The sequence below is a fragment of the Crassostrea angulata genome, chromosome 8 (genome assembly GCF_025612915.1).
Source record: "Crassostrea angulata isolate pt1a10 chromosome 8, ASM2561291v2, whole genome shotgun sequence".
Lineage (NCBI taxonomy): Eukaryota > Metazoa > Mollusca > Bivalvia > Ostreida > Ostreidae > Magallana > Magallana angulata.
Window position 1 is genome coordinate 60,436,382 of NC_069118.1, and position 16,682 is coordinate 60,453,063.

General features: G+C 32.2%; 1 protein-coding gene across 1 annotated transcript; it reads left to right on the plus strand.

Moving 5' to 3' along the window:
• The first annotated feature begins 4,392 nt into the window (after window positions 1–4,392).
• LOC128160066 (NADPH oxidase 5-like) lies at window positions 4,393–15,963 on the plus strand. The gene is made up of 16 exons (XM_052823333.1): window positions 4,393–4,663; window positions 5,462–5,503; window positions 7,404–7,515; window positions 8,977–9,127; window positions 9,360–9,570; window positions 9,786–9,976; window positions 10,121–10,324; window positions 10,534–10,715; window positions 12,798–12,989; window positions 13,486–13,618; window positions 13,866–14,018; window positions 14,111–14,163; window positions 14,300–14,356; window positions 14,457–14,666; window positions 14,816–15,085; window positions 15,332–15,963. Exons 1-16 carry the CDS (start codon window positions 4,452–4,454, stop codon window positions 15,461–15,463), a joined length of 2,505 nt encoding a protein of 834 aa, XP_052679293.1. The 5' UTR covers window positions 4,393–4,451; the 3' UTR covers window positions 15,464–15,963.
• Window positions 15,964–16,682: the final 719 nt, after the last annotated feature.

Here is a 16,682-nt window from a genome sequence, read left to right on the forward strand (position 1 = left end):
CGTGGAACTTATTTAGATCTCAACTGATAAACAGGTCGGACTCGAAAGATGGCGTGAAATTAAATTTCACCACATCATAATATCTGTTTAATATTATCAAATACCCAAATAATAGAACGTATAAAGTTACTAGTATTGGGCAGAATCTAATGAACCTGTCTGGAAAAATACATAAACAGTATAGAAAACCCGTTCCAAATACACATTATATACTTACCATATTTTTTTTTTAAATAACATGCTATATACTTATTTTAAATAACATGTTATATACTTATGTTTATAAACATGTTGGCTATTTAAGAAATAAACAACGTTATTTAGTGAGCATGGCGTTATAAATAGCAATTGTAATGTTGGCATATTCCATGATGCGCGCTAGCGCATCATGGAAAATATGCCAGCAGAGCAATTGCTATTTATAACGCAATGTTTACTAAATTATCGTTGTTTATTACTTAAAGTTGCATTTTACCACTCGAAAATGCCTTGTATAAGCCTAGACCTTGACATTTAGCTATTGCATCAAACATAAACATGTATCTTTTTAATTCACATAGATTTGTTAACAGAATCAATGATATATTACAACATTGTTATTATAAGACATGTTTTCATTAAATACATTAATTTTATGGAGTGAGAAAAACACATGATATATCGTATACATTAGTGGTTTAAATCTATAACGTCATGGAAAAGTATATGACGTCACACCTTTATGACGTCATAGAATCTATGACGTCATAAAGGTGTGACGTCATAGAAGACAGACAGAGCAATTGCAATTATAGAAAAATAATTGCAGTTCCTCCGTATGGACTTACAGTGGGGGAAAGTACAATGGATATGCAAATATTTAAGAAATAAACAACGTTATATAGTGAACATGGCGTTATGAATAGCAATTGATCTGTTGGCATATTCCACGATGCGCGCTAGTGCATCATGGAAAATTTGCCAGCAGAGCATTTCTATTCATAATGCCATGTTCACTAAATAATCCTTGTTTATTACTTATATTTGAATATTTGAATATGAACAATGGGAATGCAAATATAAGCATATATTTGCATGTCCATAGTTCTTTCCCACTGTAAGCCTATACAGAGGAACTGCAATTATATTTCTATAATCGCAATTGCTCTGTCAGTATACTATGACGTCATAAAGGATACATTAAAGTCTGAATGTTTATTTTTGATGCAATACCTAAATGACTAGGTCTAGGCTAATACATGGTATTTACGAGTGGTAAAATGCAAATATAAGTAATAAAGAAATGCTCTGCTGGCATATTTTCCATGATGCGCTAGCGCGCATCATGGAATATGCCAACAGAGCAATTGCTATTCATAACGCCATGTTCACTATATAACGTTGTTTATTTCTTAAATATTTGCATTCCCATTGTTCTTTCCCACTGTAAGCCCATACGGAGGAGCTGCAATTATTTCTCTATAATCGCAATTGCTCTGTCTGTATACTATGACGTCATAAAGGTGTAACGTTATATATACTTTTCCATGACGTTATAGATTTTTAAAAACCACTATACGATACATCATGTTTTTCATTGTGTTTTTCTCCAACTCCATAAAATTGATGTATTTAATTAAAACATGTTTTTGATAACATTTTAAAGGAATTACTGTTTTAACATATCATTGATTCTGTTAACAAATCTATATGAATTAAAAAGATACATTACAGTCTAAATGTATACTTTTGATGTAATAGCTAAATATCAAGGTCTAGGCTAATACAGGGTATTTGCGAGTGCATGTAAAATGCAAATATAAGTAATAAACAACGATTATTTAGTGAACATGGCGTTATAAATAGCAATAAGAATTAATAATTTGGTTAATAGGGTGTGACAAAAGAATGAACTTTTGTCGTACATTTTACTACGTCATGCTTCATATAAATGGCGAATATGATGAGCTTACTTGACAATAGCGTTGTTTTTTATGGTTCTTTCATTAAAAGACGTTTAAAGCAGCACAATCGCGTTACACTGATTTTTATAAAGATATAGGGAGATTCAACTGTAAACCGTCAATGCAGTATATGTCATTGAATTTCTGTCAGATGAATTTAATACGTTTAGAAATAATTATAGTGTTCATTAACTAAAGAAAATGTGAACTACGTGCATTTAGAAATATACTTTTATATATAAACAATATGTTTTCAACTCTGAAAAATCTTTGTAAACACAAATATAACTTACTCTGTATCACAGATGACAGGTAGTAACTACAAAACACTGAAGCATGCAAGTATATCTGTGAAAGACATGCCTAAGTATTTTTAGGAAAGCTTTTGGTATTCTAGTCTTTAGAAAAAATCCAAAATATATCCCAAGGTCATTAAACATGGTATAATTAGATAAATCTACGCAAATCTAATGACTCTCCTGGACGTTCAAAAAAGGTATATAATATTCCTCAACAGTAACGTTGTGGTAATACATCATGTTAGCAAATAAGATATATAATACGAAGTTTTTTTTCAAGTATTAGAAATGAGACTGAAAAAGCATTTGACGTACAAAGTAGTCAAAGTGTTCGAACTAACACTGTAATGAAGTAATTCTAAACATAAACTTTGATGTAAGAAAACATCATCACTTTGGAGGACTTTATGTTTTCAATTTTGTTACTGAAATCCACGCAATGATTGAATGATCGGGTAAAATGTCAGTTTTACAACAATTGAATGAATTGCATACGTTGGTCCCAAATTTTCCTATTGTAATGAAAAAATGACAATAACAAACTGTCAACCATCACAAAAATCCATAAAACGAAATACAAATTCAAAGCAGAGCAACAAGGACCTTTAAAAAGATAGAGGTAGGATCAGGTGCCTAGGAGGAGTGAGCATCCTCTGTTGACCGGTCACATCGGCCGTGAGCCCAATGTCATATAGACATACCTAAGCTTTTACTTATGATAGTTCTCTCTATTAAAAAAAAGTTTTTTTAAACAATGTAATGTCAGAACAGAAAGTGGTTATTTTTTAACAAATTCCTCTATCACAATGTTGATTTCTTGTGTACTGTAATGTAGCCATATAACTTTTGAATTCATGGTTTTGGAATATAAATAGGAGAAAAAACTTTCATACAATTTGTGAAAAAAAATTCTTGTTTATCTACGAAAATATTATTAGTATATAAATCCATGACGCAAAATTCCCCTTTTTATCATATTTTTATTTGCTGATTTTTCGAATAAAAAAGTTTTATGAATAATTTATGCAATATTTTATGGGTTTACATCAAATACAAATTTCAAAGGTGAGGAGACTTTCAGCAACATCAATTCTATTGTATACAAGGCCTGGCTGTCATCTCGACCTCTGTTATCGGTAGTAATCATTTAACCAGTCATCCACCTTCAAGAGCAGTGACTCTCCCTACGAGTAAGTTAATTTTGTCTTTTTAAGAATCATCTAGAAACTATTTAATTAATAAAAGAGATACTAGTTTGGACTTTGGAAGTTCTCCCCATCCTTGGTCAACGATTGACTGATTCAGAAAAAATCAGATATTGTCAATTAGAAATTATCGATTGTCATAAACGCAAAAGGGACTATAAATGCTTTTATTTTCTTATTGATATTTGCAAACGCTCTCGAGCGCTAGCAACTACGTAAGTCTTTTTCGCTGGAATACGCATGCGTATTCCATAGTGGGGGATTCTGGGAATACTGTACTACTACAAATAAACCGTACCATTTGAATTTTGTTTTATCATCTTCCCATGAAATTTTGTGTTTATGTCAAGCTTATGTCTTATAATGCAAAGTTATATTTTTAATATTATGATACATAGCTAGCTTTATCTTAAATATTTCTTCAAGCTCGGAAATAAACTTCGGATATGTTTTCGGAGCTTGCCGGAAAACTAGAGAAGATACGGTTGCTACAAAACAGTACCAATGGTTCTTGATAATTGAAAATTACAGGAGATACATGATGATTAAGGCACTGACAATGAGCTATGGCATTGCCAATGTGAAGCCCACTCTAGATTCATAATTCTAAATTGATACACCACTCCAGCACAATTCCAGTACACCACTGTGCCCTCTTATTTAATTAGTCGATTCAGAAATATAAACCAATATTTTAGAAATCATCTTCTGTGTTTTATGATGGCTACAGTGCTAGCTCACCAATCTTTTGAAAAGATAAGCTTGTCTGATACCAAAAATAGTAATAGTATACTTTTCAGAGGATCTCGTATCTATAGAACTCATAATCAACCGTTTAAATGATACTCATGTCTGCGGTCAGATTGTGTTTATTCATTACGTTAGAATGATGTGAAATCACCAAGTAACGACTCGAAATGATAAATAGGCTACTTTGACCAGTTTTAATTATATTAAAAACTAATGAGCAATTTACTTTTTAAAAGTTACATTGGTCACATATTATGCCGGTTGCCAATTACACAACGCAAACCAGTCAAGATGACTTTGTCAATCTCGCATACGACGATAAAACAAGCACTAATTCAGATGACGTCACAATAGAGTTCGAGGGAGTGGACAGACTTCCGATTCCCGGGAGGGCATCCAATAGTCAGTGTCACTTTGAAAATGAAAAGACTGTGACCAGTATGGATTTTAAAACTTCAGCAACCCAGTAAGTTATGTTTTATTTCTCTATTTACTTATCAAGAAAAAATTCTTGTAAAAGTTTTTAATTGAATGGTATCACTAGTGTTTCTCCTTGTCTCAAACAATACAAAAACTGTTATAAACCATGATGCAGGTTTTTTCCGCTGGTTGCTATTTTTGCTACAGTTTACGGACATAACCGACTTTTTTATATCATTCTTTTAGTCATCAAAGAAATAATTTATTATAGATTCCTAATTAAACGCGAGGAATTAAAATCCGCATAAAATTGCAAGAAGCCCACTCGCCGAATTTTAAATCTCGCATATATTTTCTTATAGTTGAAAACTATAGGAAATTAGTATGAAAGTTTCGTGTTTGCATTTTTATATTCTCGGGATTTGATACAAAACGGAGAATCGTGGAATTTTGTAGTCGCGTTAAACAAGGATTTTACAATATATGTACTTTAATTTGGAATCACAACACAACATACATGTATCAACAAAATTACCCACATTATTTAATACAGTATTGACTATTTCACTAAATATATCCCATTATTTACTCTTAAACAAACCTATAGTACTTATAGATTACCGATCAAATTATTGTTGTTTATGTATACCGTATGAATTTTTTTTTTTAAACAGACGCTTTGATTACATGTGTAATTGATGTTTGTAAAACTGCAAAAAAATAAATGAATAAATAAATAATAATAAATTTTGTCTACGTTAATTATTTTATGATTGTTTACTTTATTTGGTTTCTGTCAAAAATTTGTTGAATATATATATTCCTTAATTTTTTTTTTGACCAGGACTTCTTTTTACGATTTTTTTAACGCTCCAACTGAGATAAGGTAAGTAGAAACCTACTTGTTATCAATTATCATGAGTTACATTAAATTACAGTTGTTAAGGTAACACACTCATTAGAATAAAAAGAATCCCTGTAAGCACATGTATTCACGAAATGCACTTGTTATTGGTGTATATTCATATATCTGACGTGTATTAATCAACCTTGTAACAAATATTACCAACATTTGCTTTAAAGGGACATGGTCACGATTTTGGTCAAAAATTATTTTTCCTATTTTATTGTTAACGATGTTTCAGTAAGGCATTCTTAATAAGCAGCTAAAATTTGAGTGTCACTTGTTGAGTCATTACCAAGTTACAGAGCTTACAATTATTTGCTATATAAACACAGCTTTTGTTTACATTTTGAACGTTGAAGAGAAAATTCCAGTTTTAGACCTAAAATGAATGTTTTAAACGTTAGAAACTGTTTGTTTATGCTTAAAATGAATAAGAAGATATATATATCAGGTTGAAAAAGATTTTTAGTGGTATAATGAACATACGTAAACAATAACAGGGCACGAGCCTTGTTTACATGACAAAGACTTCTGGGCATAGTATCTTGCTTATAACTATACAACCGACAATAACATTTTGGGTTATCATTACAAATGCATTCCTATAAAGCATTGCAAATAATAAAAACAGAAAATAAATTTTGACCAAATCGTGACCATGCCCCTTTAACATATCTAACATCAAAAAGAGCTAATTTTAAGTGTAGAAAGTCGATTCGAAACAAAAATATGTTAGTGTAAAAAGGGACATAGTCACAATTTTGGTCAAAACGTATTTTCCGTTTTTTATGTTTACATGTACAATGCTTCAGTAAGGCATTTCTAATAGTCAACGAAAACTTTGTCAGTGGTCGTGTTAAAAGAGAGGTACAGAGCTCACAGTTCTTTTTCATGTAAACAAAGCTTATGTCATATTTTTGTTTACGTTTTGAATGTTGAAGTAAAAGCTCCAGTTTTAAACCTTAAATGATTGTGATATTGGCTAGGAACTACTAGTATTTATTGATGCACTACCATTAACAAACATACAGTTCTTGTCTCCTTTGTTTTATTTACGCTTATTAACATTAACATTACAATGTGATCTCAAACAATCCCTGACTGGACTAGCGCTTTTGTTTATTTGACATTATGAACTAAGCAAGAACATTGTATATATCTTTATTGCTATCTGAAGGGTTGTAAATATTTTTCAAAGTAATTCTATTATATAAAAATTGGAAAAAATATTTTACCTTAAAGGAAGCAAAGCGCAGTAATTTTAAAGAAAACGCCCACTTTGATTCGAACACCATCTCAACCAAGAGGTACTTTATACAGCCCCCCCGCCTCTCACGATGAGCTACTCTGTGAAATATTTTGACAATTATGATTTAAGTTTCAAGTTTTTGTGAAAACCATGAATTTTGACCTATTATGAGTCTAGACACCACTTAAATAAATCAATAATAAAATGAAAACTTAATAAAAGTACCTGAAGGATGTAGTCAAGACCCATTCTACCAAAAATTTGCAATTTATCAAAGTAATTTGCCAATATTTAAGCATAAAACGTCATATGGTTCAATTTGGAAACCTACATGTATATATCTTGTGATTACAGATTGAAAGCACGTTATTGACAATCATCTTTTTTATTGTATAAACAATATATACAAGCAGAAATGAATATTTTAGCAACATTTGATAAAGTTCTTTTTTTTTAAGCAACATTTGATAAGTTCTTTTTTATTGATCCAAATGGCGTATATTTAGCGGCTTGTGCGCTACTGTTCAAGGTTTTGGTTAATCATTAGAATTTCTTCAGCAGTATGAACAATAAAAATAGAAAAGTAAAAGTTGTCCAAAATCGTGACCACGCCCCTTTAACATTTTGAAGCGACGAAGACACCAAATGGCTGGCCTGGATGGAGATTCAGTTTAAGAAGATCGCTGGAAGCAAGGGACTCATAGAGTTAGAAGATTTCAAGAGTGCTTTAGGCGTGAAAAAGGTTTACTACTTTCTAAAAAAATCAAGACCCAACAACAATTTAAAAGAACAAAATCAAAAGATCAAACTTTCCTTAATTCTTGAAGCAGATTTTGTTATACATTAAGTCCCTTTCACAATTGGCGCACGAGCAAAAGCAACCAAATATTCGTGCGACCGAAAAAAAATACATATGAATCGTTAATCGTTGCCGAAATAATCGCATATGAAAAAAGTATTCGTACGAATTACGCACGATCTAAGCGAGCGTTGTGCGATGTAAATGCATTGAATCTTGAGATATATCTTGCGTCTATATGCGACTGTTGTACAATGAAAGCAACTGTTGAAAGATAGTAAGATAGGAACGCACGAGAGACTAGGTGATCGGAGATTGAACGTGCGCCAATGTGATTGGACGTGCGATTATGCGTTCCATGGTACGAATGATCGTGCAAGTCAGAGGGGGTATAAACATGTTCACCGCCCATATTCAGTAGACATAGTTGAAAGCGAGAAAAATGCAAATTTGCAGCAGCATTTATTATTAGACCCTATACTTCAATATGATTATTCTATTAAATCTGATTGGTCTAGAAAGTCACGTGACAGGGCGATGTCATAAGAATGAAAAAGCCGATATGAGCATACCATGTAGACAAATATGATCAAATCAAAAATATTTAATCATTATGATTCTCTTTAAATCTTAAAACCAACTTAACTATGATTTATGAAAGAAAAGTGGGACATTTACATGGAAAATCAAACAATCACGACGTTAATGTTGCCACTGTTGAAAAGTCAAACATTATTAGAAATCAACGTATTTTGTGTAATTATATATTGCTTGGTATAATAAAACGTTAATTGCATTAATTTTCAGGTAATATGAAGATTTATTCTCCAGAAAACACAATTTTCTTGGGCGAAACTCGTGCAACGTAAGCGAGGGCTCGTGCAACGTATGCGAGAGCTCGGGCGAAGCTAAAAAATTACGATCGCAAAGTGGTGTAAAGTGGTCGTGCGCCAATTGTGAAAGGGGCTTTAAGGAGATAACTAGACTCGTAATTATCGAACAAACTTTGTCAATGGATTAAACAATTTCTATATAAAGAACGTTTCAATTGAATTAGATTATATGTTATATGGAAGATTGCTACATGTTCATTGGGGAAATGACCCTATCACTTTAAAGGAATTCACAACTGAAGATTCCTTATTTCACTCGAGTACTTAATTCTGCGATTCATTAGTTTAACATCAAATTGCAAGAATATAAATGGCGAATGCCAAACTTTTATCATAGTTTCATTAAGTTAATATCTGTCCGAAAAATAAATGGAAAGTTAAAATCCGCCAAATGTACTTAGTGTGATTTTGCGAGGAAACCAATATTTTGCGTTTAATAAGAAATAGTATTACCATAAAGATTTCCTTGCATTTATTTACATAGGGAAAAACATGTTTACTTTTGTTTTAGTCCTTTTTTGCCGAGCGTTTCTTTTCGCTATTTGACACGGACAAAAGTGGAAGTATTGAATGCAGCGAACTGATCGATGGTCTCCGGATGTTAACAAAAGGCACACCTGCGCAGAAACTTAAATTCCTGTTCAACGTTTATGATATTGATGGTTTGTATGAAAATTAAATACATGTATTGTATTTGCAACATTAGAAAAACTCGTCTGTTTGCCTCATTTTTTTAGGTTACCATTTAATTTAATTACTAGTACATTATATTTATGACTTTGCAACTTTTTTGTTAATGAATACTAAATAATACTCGTTGATGAATAATAACTGATTCTTATATTAACACCTTGTCCATAAAATGATTAACTAGATAAATTAGTTAATACGTAGGTTCTGACGCCATTGATCGGAATGAATTGAAAATAGTTCTCCAGTCTTGTATGGAAGAAAGTTCCCTGTCATTCGGAGAGAACGACCTGAACAAACTGACAGAAGTTTTGTTTAATGCCGCGGACAACGACAATAATGGAATCATCACATTCCAGGAACTCAAAGCACAAATCGAACAGCATCCAGGAGTCATGGAAAACCTCACCCTCAGGTACATATGTAGAAAACCTCACCCTCAGGTTCATATGTAGAAACACGAAGCTACCCATAACTAATGCTCACAAGATGTTTAATGCAACTCTGTTTACACATACTACGAAAGTAGACAGAGGCGTGTTTACATTATAATCATTTAATGCACAGAATAATTATATCATACATATATCATTTTTATGCTTTATATTATGTTTGATCGTCTTATGTTAGTGCTGCCAACTGGTTGAAACCGCCTGGAGACAGTAAAGGGTTCAGAATGAGATGGACGAAATCATTCACGTTGAAATACATCGTCAACAATTTACGGAAGGTGTTGTTTCTAGCTTTGTACATTACAATCAACATCATACTGACTGTATACACAATCTACAGATACAGGGACTCAAACGGATTTGTGATTGGCAAGTACCATTGTTTTGGGTAGTATGCCCATAAAAGGCCAGGAGTCAATGACTCTAAATATCAACAAGTTTGTGTTATGAATTATTCAAATTGTTTCCATGTAACATTTAGCATCATTTATTGGTTGTCTGTTTTATCTTTAGTTGCTCGCGTCGGGGGAATGAATCTTAATTTCAACTGTTCCTTCATACTCGTATTTCTTCTTCGGAATTGCATCACCTACCTACGAGCCACATTCCTGGCAAATTACCTCCCCTTGGACCAGCATATTGATTTCCACAAACTGGTTGGGAGATTGATTCTTTTCTTTGCAATTCTCCACAGTGTTGCTCATATTGGGAATGCTCGTACGTAAAAAAGTTCTCAATTTTTCTGTTAATTGGTTTAAAACTCCTTGTCTTGGATTACCTGAAATTGATTTATAAGCTTATTATCATAACTGTGATAAACCAATCATATATTTAATCACATTTAAAGTAACCAACCGCAACCCATGTAATATAAAAACATATATAACGATGAACGAAAATTGTATCGAGCAAAACGGTTTCTATAGTTTACATAGAGCATTCGATGCCACAAAGCAACCTGACGTCAGTGGATATTTTGTTCACGACCAAGGCAGGAATTGGATGGGTGGGTGCGTCCGCCTACATCACAGGATGGCCCATCCTCCTTATACTGATCACAATGTTTATCTGCTCCCTTCCCTTTGTGAGGAGAGGGGGGTACTTTGAGGTAAGTCGTACATGACCCAACAGGTCATTGCACGCAGGAACATGCAATTGTTATGTACAAAAATAATAACAATATCAGTCGCTATTTAATGTACATGTATGTTGTTGGTAATGCAAAATATACCGCTTCATGTTTCTGGTAGATTTAAATAAACGAAGACATATTTTCGTTTTTGTGTTTATCACTAACATAACGAATGTATTATGATAGCAGAAAATCAAATATTGCTGAATTCAAGGATATACTTATGATTGATTTACATATCAAAATATATCAACTGTGATCCGAATTTATAAGGTATTCAACTTCATTAAGAGAATGTAATTAATATAAAGCAATCTTGATCGACTTAAAAGTATACGAACAAGTTTATCTTTAAAAAAAGATATTGAAGCAAGCGCTAGCATTCGATCGATTCTGTCTCTTCTGTATGCACCTGTACATATATTTGATGGAAAACAATCTTTACAAAAATGTTACTTTTCAGGTATCTTACTCCTCACGTTTTGATTTTATTGCGCAGATGATCAATATAGATGAATTTTGAATGATTTCATTTATTTTATCGTCACAAAAAGATCATTCTTTCATAATTACCCAACATTCATAGAGAAAATCCATTTGAATTAATAGACAAGTTTTGGGGAAACTATTTTTTCGTGCGGAAGGTTTCCTTTTAGACGAAATGACAGAAACAAGCCATATTATGAATTTGCAATATACTATTCTTATTATTATACTTTATTCATTATTCACATTTTTAACATTTGATATGTTTGTAACACATTCTTTAGGTTCTGAATGTCATGTACAAAATCAAAGCTTGATAGAGTGATAGAAAAACACGCAAATATATAGAAAATGTCTGAATTGTTAAATCCAAAATTTACGAGAATTTTACCTTTGAAGATATTTATCTAAAATTTGACATCACTGACCCCCAAATGTTTTATTATGTCAAAATAATATAAAATACATATCGAGGCAAACTGAATTAATCTGATAAAATTCTTGATATTCAAATAGTTTTCATTTCAAATCAAACTGTAGCTATGATACAAAATTGTCTATTTTAAGTGCAAAAAGGTCACACAAAAATATATGCAGCTTTGTACATTTTTTTCGTAATTCCTCTATTCGGTGTAACCATTGTGCATAATTAAAAACAATATTTGAAGAAATAAGTTTGCTTAATCAAAAATACTGACAACAAATCCTAATTAGGCTGAAATTGCATTTTAGGTACAAAAAGGTCAAATTGAATTGTACATAAATCAGAGGGATGAACACTGACCCCTCATTATCTTTGTATTTTTTAAGTATGTCTTGTCTATAGATTCTTAAGAAATTCTTGATACAAGAACATTGAGGACTGAGGTACCTTAGAATCTAAAATATAATTTATTGAAAGTACTTACATTGAGTTTTTAATCTACAGTGGGTTAATTACCTATTTCTTCCCTAGTTTATAGTTCAAAGTTTAAGCTTCTTATTCCTGAGTAAAAGTGGCATATTTCTTGACTTACAATTAACACATGTAGCAAGTCTTACTAATATAAAACTGTTACCCTTCTGCTCATTTTATTACAGACAATTTTTTCTATTGTACATTATACGTTTTAAAAAGTTCTAAGTATTTTATTTAGTACATATGTTGTACACCTCCTTATTCTATAACTGAGTTAAAATTATAGGTTTTAAATATTTCAAGTCCTTTATTGGACTCATGTTTTGTATACTAGATTTTTGTTGGATACACATGCTGTATCTACTAAGTCTTATACTGGACACATATGGTATATATACTAGGTCTTCTATTGGGTACATTTGCTGTATATATTAAGACTTATAATGGACACAATTTGTTGTAAATACTAGGTTTTTTATTGGACACATTTGCTATATAAACTAAGTATTTTATTGAACACATTTGTTGTATATATTATATCTTTAATTGAACACATTTGTTATACATACTAGGTTTTTTATTGGACACATTTGTAATATATACTAAGTCTTACATTGGACACATTTGTTGTATATACTAGATCGTTTATTGGACACATTTGTTATACATACTAGGTCTTTTATTGGACACACATGCTGTATATACCCTTTTGGATCCTCCTTATTCTTCACGGACCAATATTCTGGATGTTCTTTATTGGACCCGGCCTGATATTTCTTGTAGAGAAGATATCAAGGTCCAAGCTGTTTAAGAAAGCGAAATACGGTGGTACGCACATATCGGATGTCAACCTTCTGCCGTCAGGGGTTAGTTTACCCTAATATGATAGAAATAATGAAATATAAGAATTGACCAAGACTCTCATTTAACACAAAATAAGAAGGTAAAGTTACAAAAGTTTAAGCTGAAACCTTTTTTGCCAAAGAAGCGCAAAAACAAAAGCTAGAATAATGTTTCCAGATACTTTATGTAAGTAAAAAAGGTAAAACGTATTGACAGTTTTTGATATTAAACATACATTAATAAAAAGTCAAAAATGAATATTGCATTGAAACGAAGACATTCTAGATTGTGGGTTGGTTATTTTGCTTAATATTGTCAACATCATGCAGGATATTGATAAATAGCAGTATAAAGTAAAAACTACTTTTTTTTACCTTCTTATAATTTACTTTAATAATCTGGAGAAAAAAATCAGAGATGTTGACACATATTTTAAAAATAAAATTTCATGTTCAAATATTTTGTAGACTTTGCTAGCCTGATAATCGTTTTTAAACAAATTATTGACTTATTTTCAAGGTATGTCACTTAATAATAACAAGACCTGACAGCTTCAGATACCAACCTGGGGATTACATTTTTATCCAGATTCCAGTAATTGCTGCACACGAATGGCATCCGTTTACTATCAGTAGTGCACAGGAAATTAAAGGTGACCTGTACCAATTTTTTTTTTTCAAATATAGATTACATACTAAAAACACTGGAAGGCATTATATCGAAATAATTTGCCTTACAAAACATTTTGTGTTTTCAGCTTATCTTAACAAACTTATTTACACTCTATGTAGGAGTAATATGTTCCGTTTAAAAAACTATCGCCCCCCCCCCCCAAAAAAAAACCCTCACAACAAAAAAAAAACACACCAAAAAACGAACGGTAATTTGATTCTTCTTAGATAGTCTTTGGCTTCACGTGCGATCGGCAGGGAACTGGACTAGGAAGTTGTACAAATATTTCTCCGAGCTGGACCCGATAAATGAGGGTAAACCGGAGGTAGTTCTACAGAAGAGACGATTGACGCTCTCTCCATCACTGCTCAACTTTAAAGGTGAGAAACTCGATTGTTCAATTACTTGATCTGTGTATATTAGATATTAATTAATAAACATGTTTTATCTTCTTACATTCTATTAATTGTAGCATCTGGCCATTCGTCTGGAAGACGAGGAACTCAATATTTAGAAAAAAGTCAGGTAATTCTTTTAACGTAGTTGATAAGTCAACAGAAATGTATATAATTTTGTTGACAATTTTTGTAAATAATAGTACAGATAATTCATGAGATCTAAGTGTAATTAGAGTTGATTAGCAGTTTTATCTTACCCACAGAAACAGCTTGCGCACGAAAAGAGGGTTGCTCAGAAGAATAAGAAAGTTCAAGTCGAGGTTGATATTTAAAATGATATACTTCTTGCTCAAGGGTTGTGATTCATATATATATAAACCATTTATCTTAAGTTTGTAATACTGATTATTAAATATACAGTGTTACATTGACGGACCGTACGGGACGGCCACCAGAGAGATCTTTGACACAGAGCACGCGGTTCTGATAGCAGCGGGAATAGGCGTCACACCAATGGCGTCTATACTCCAGAGCGCCATGTACAGGTACAAGGCGTCAATGAGCACCTGTCCCCGATGTCAGCACAGCTTCTATGGCCCGGTCTCTGACCAGGCTATGGCTCTGAAAAAGGTATATCAACATGCAAATTCCTGACTTAAATACATAATCCTTTTGTATAATGAAAAAGGTGATTAAAAAAAAAAAGAAATTAGCATGCATAAGACGATAAATATAAGTTAATTATCTCTACAAAAGTTGTTACATGGATTTAATTTTAGGTGGATTTTATCTGGATAAATCGAGAACAGAAATCATTCGAATGGTTCCTAGGGCTACTGAATCACATTGAAATGGAGCTGTGTAACGAGATCAAAACCACGGAGAAGATGATAGAGATGCACATGTTCATGACGGCAGCCCAGGATAAGACGGATATGAAGGGTGTGGGTCTACAGATCGCTCTGGACCTGATTCACAAGAGAGACAATCGGGATTTGATCACAGGTCTTCAGACGAGGACACAGGCGGGGCGGCCAAACTGGGAGAAGGTATTACCTACGTAACTGATAACAAACAACAGTGGATGCTCTTAATAAATGTATTTATGTATATTACACTGGGTTCCTATAATTAATTGATACTTCAAACTTATGAGTAGGATATGACAACGGGTTATTTGATTGAAACCGATACTTGAATAGTATGAATGGAATCAGTTTTAAATATGACTGATATCATTTAACATAATACATTGCTCTGAATATAAGTATATATGAATTATTTTTCTTCTTCAGATTTTTGATAGAATTTCTAAAGAGAAGAGAGGCAAAGTAAAAATATTCTTTTGTGGTTCACCTCAGCTTGAAAAAAATATCAAAAAGATGTGCATGCGCTATCGTTTTAACTTTTCTAAAGAAAATTTCTGAGGAATAGACACACTGCTTACATATTAACTTATTCCCACATGACATCGCTATGCAGATAATGTGTAAAGGTTTAAGTGATACTTAATCGCCAAGTATCTTTTCATCTTTCACATTTATGAAGACATTGATATTTATTGTATTCCCTATTTAGTATGTATAAGTCGTATTTGTATTTCAGTCTCTCATAATATTTCAGCAAGATTTATCTGTTTCCTTTTGTGACGCGTTTCGTTATAAGTTATAGGCAAACCTCCTGTGTTTTCGAACTATTAATTATTTCAAGCCTAAATCTAATGCATCGTTCTCAGTAAATACTTAAAAATATGTATTTTTGGATCGTTTATGGCATATATATTATCATATATGTAAATATAAACCAAAATGCACTTGTCTTCGACAAAATAAAAAACAATATACTTGTATTAAATATATGTATGTTTTGTCTTGTTGTTTGAGGTGGCTAAATAAACCTTAAAATAGTATCTCAAGCAGCAGAAACTTAATAATGAAAGATAGCATGACGCATGCATTAGAGGTATATAATAGCCGAAAAAATGTGCAATTTTGAATACATATACGCCATGATTGTATAAAATTCAATTCAGTAACTATGAACAAACGCCCAAAGTGTGTATAGTATATACTTAAACCACTGAGTTATGATGATGTTCAACCAAATCGATTGATTGTGACCGGTCAGCAGCGGATGCGCAATCCTCCATGGAACCTGATCCCACCTCTATTTTTTAAGAGGTCCGTGTTCACTGTGTTCCTGTTTTGTAATTTTCATTTGACTTTTGCATTTAAACACTGTTCGTTATCACCACACATTCCCGTGTGGGTATTGGTATTTAACGTAACGAAACGGAATGTTTTAAACTTTTTAGAATATGACAAATAATATAAGAACCACTCGCCATTTCTTTATTTCTATATTCTTTGGGATAGACGATGCAAGCTAACAAACCATTTCTTCAATTCAACCATCTTGCGAATGTGCTGATCATTTCAGCGTTTGTGTTCTTGTATTGTTTACACGTCAACTTTTATTCCATTTATGATACATAACTTGTTATTTTTGACGGGAGATCTTACTAGAAGGTTGATCAACTTAGCAAAAACATTATGTATAGGCATGTATAAAATAGAGTTTTTAAAATATCTAAGCACATTTGCATTAAAAAGGTTTAAAATTTATTCCCTACCTTACTTCTGAAAC

What these genes read in the sequence shown, in the direction of transcription:
- LOC128160066 (XM_052823333.1), top strand. Translation starts at nt 4,452, where the DNA reads ATGCCGGTTGCCAATTACACAACGCAAACCAGTCAAGATGACTTTGTC. An exon ending in GTGCTTTAGGCGTGAAAAAG is followed by an intron (nt 7,516 to 8,976) that starts GTTTACTACTTT and finishes CTTTTGTTTTAG; the next exon opens with TCCTTTTTTGCCGAGCGTTT. An exon ending in GGAGAGGGGGGTACTTTGAG is followed by an intron (nt 10,716 to 12,797) that starts GTAAGTCGTACA and finishes TATACATACTAG; the next exon opens with GTCTTTTATTGGACACACAT.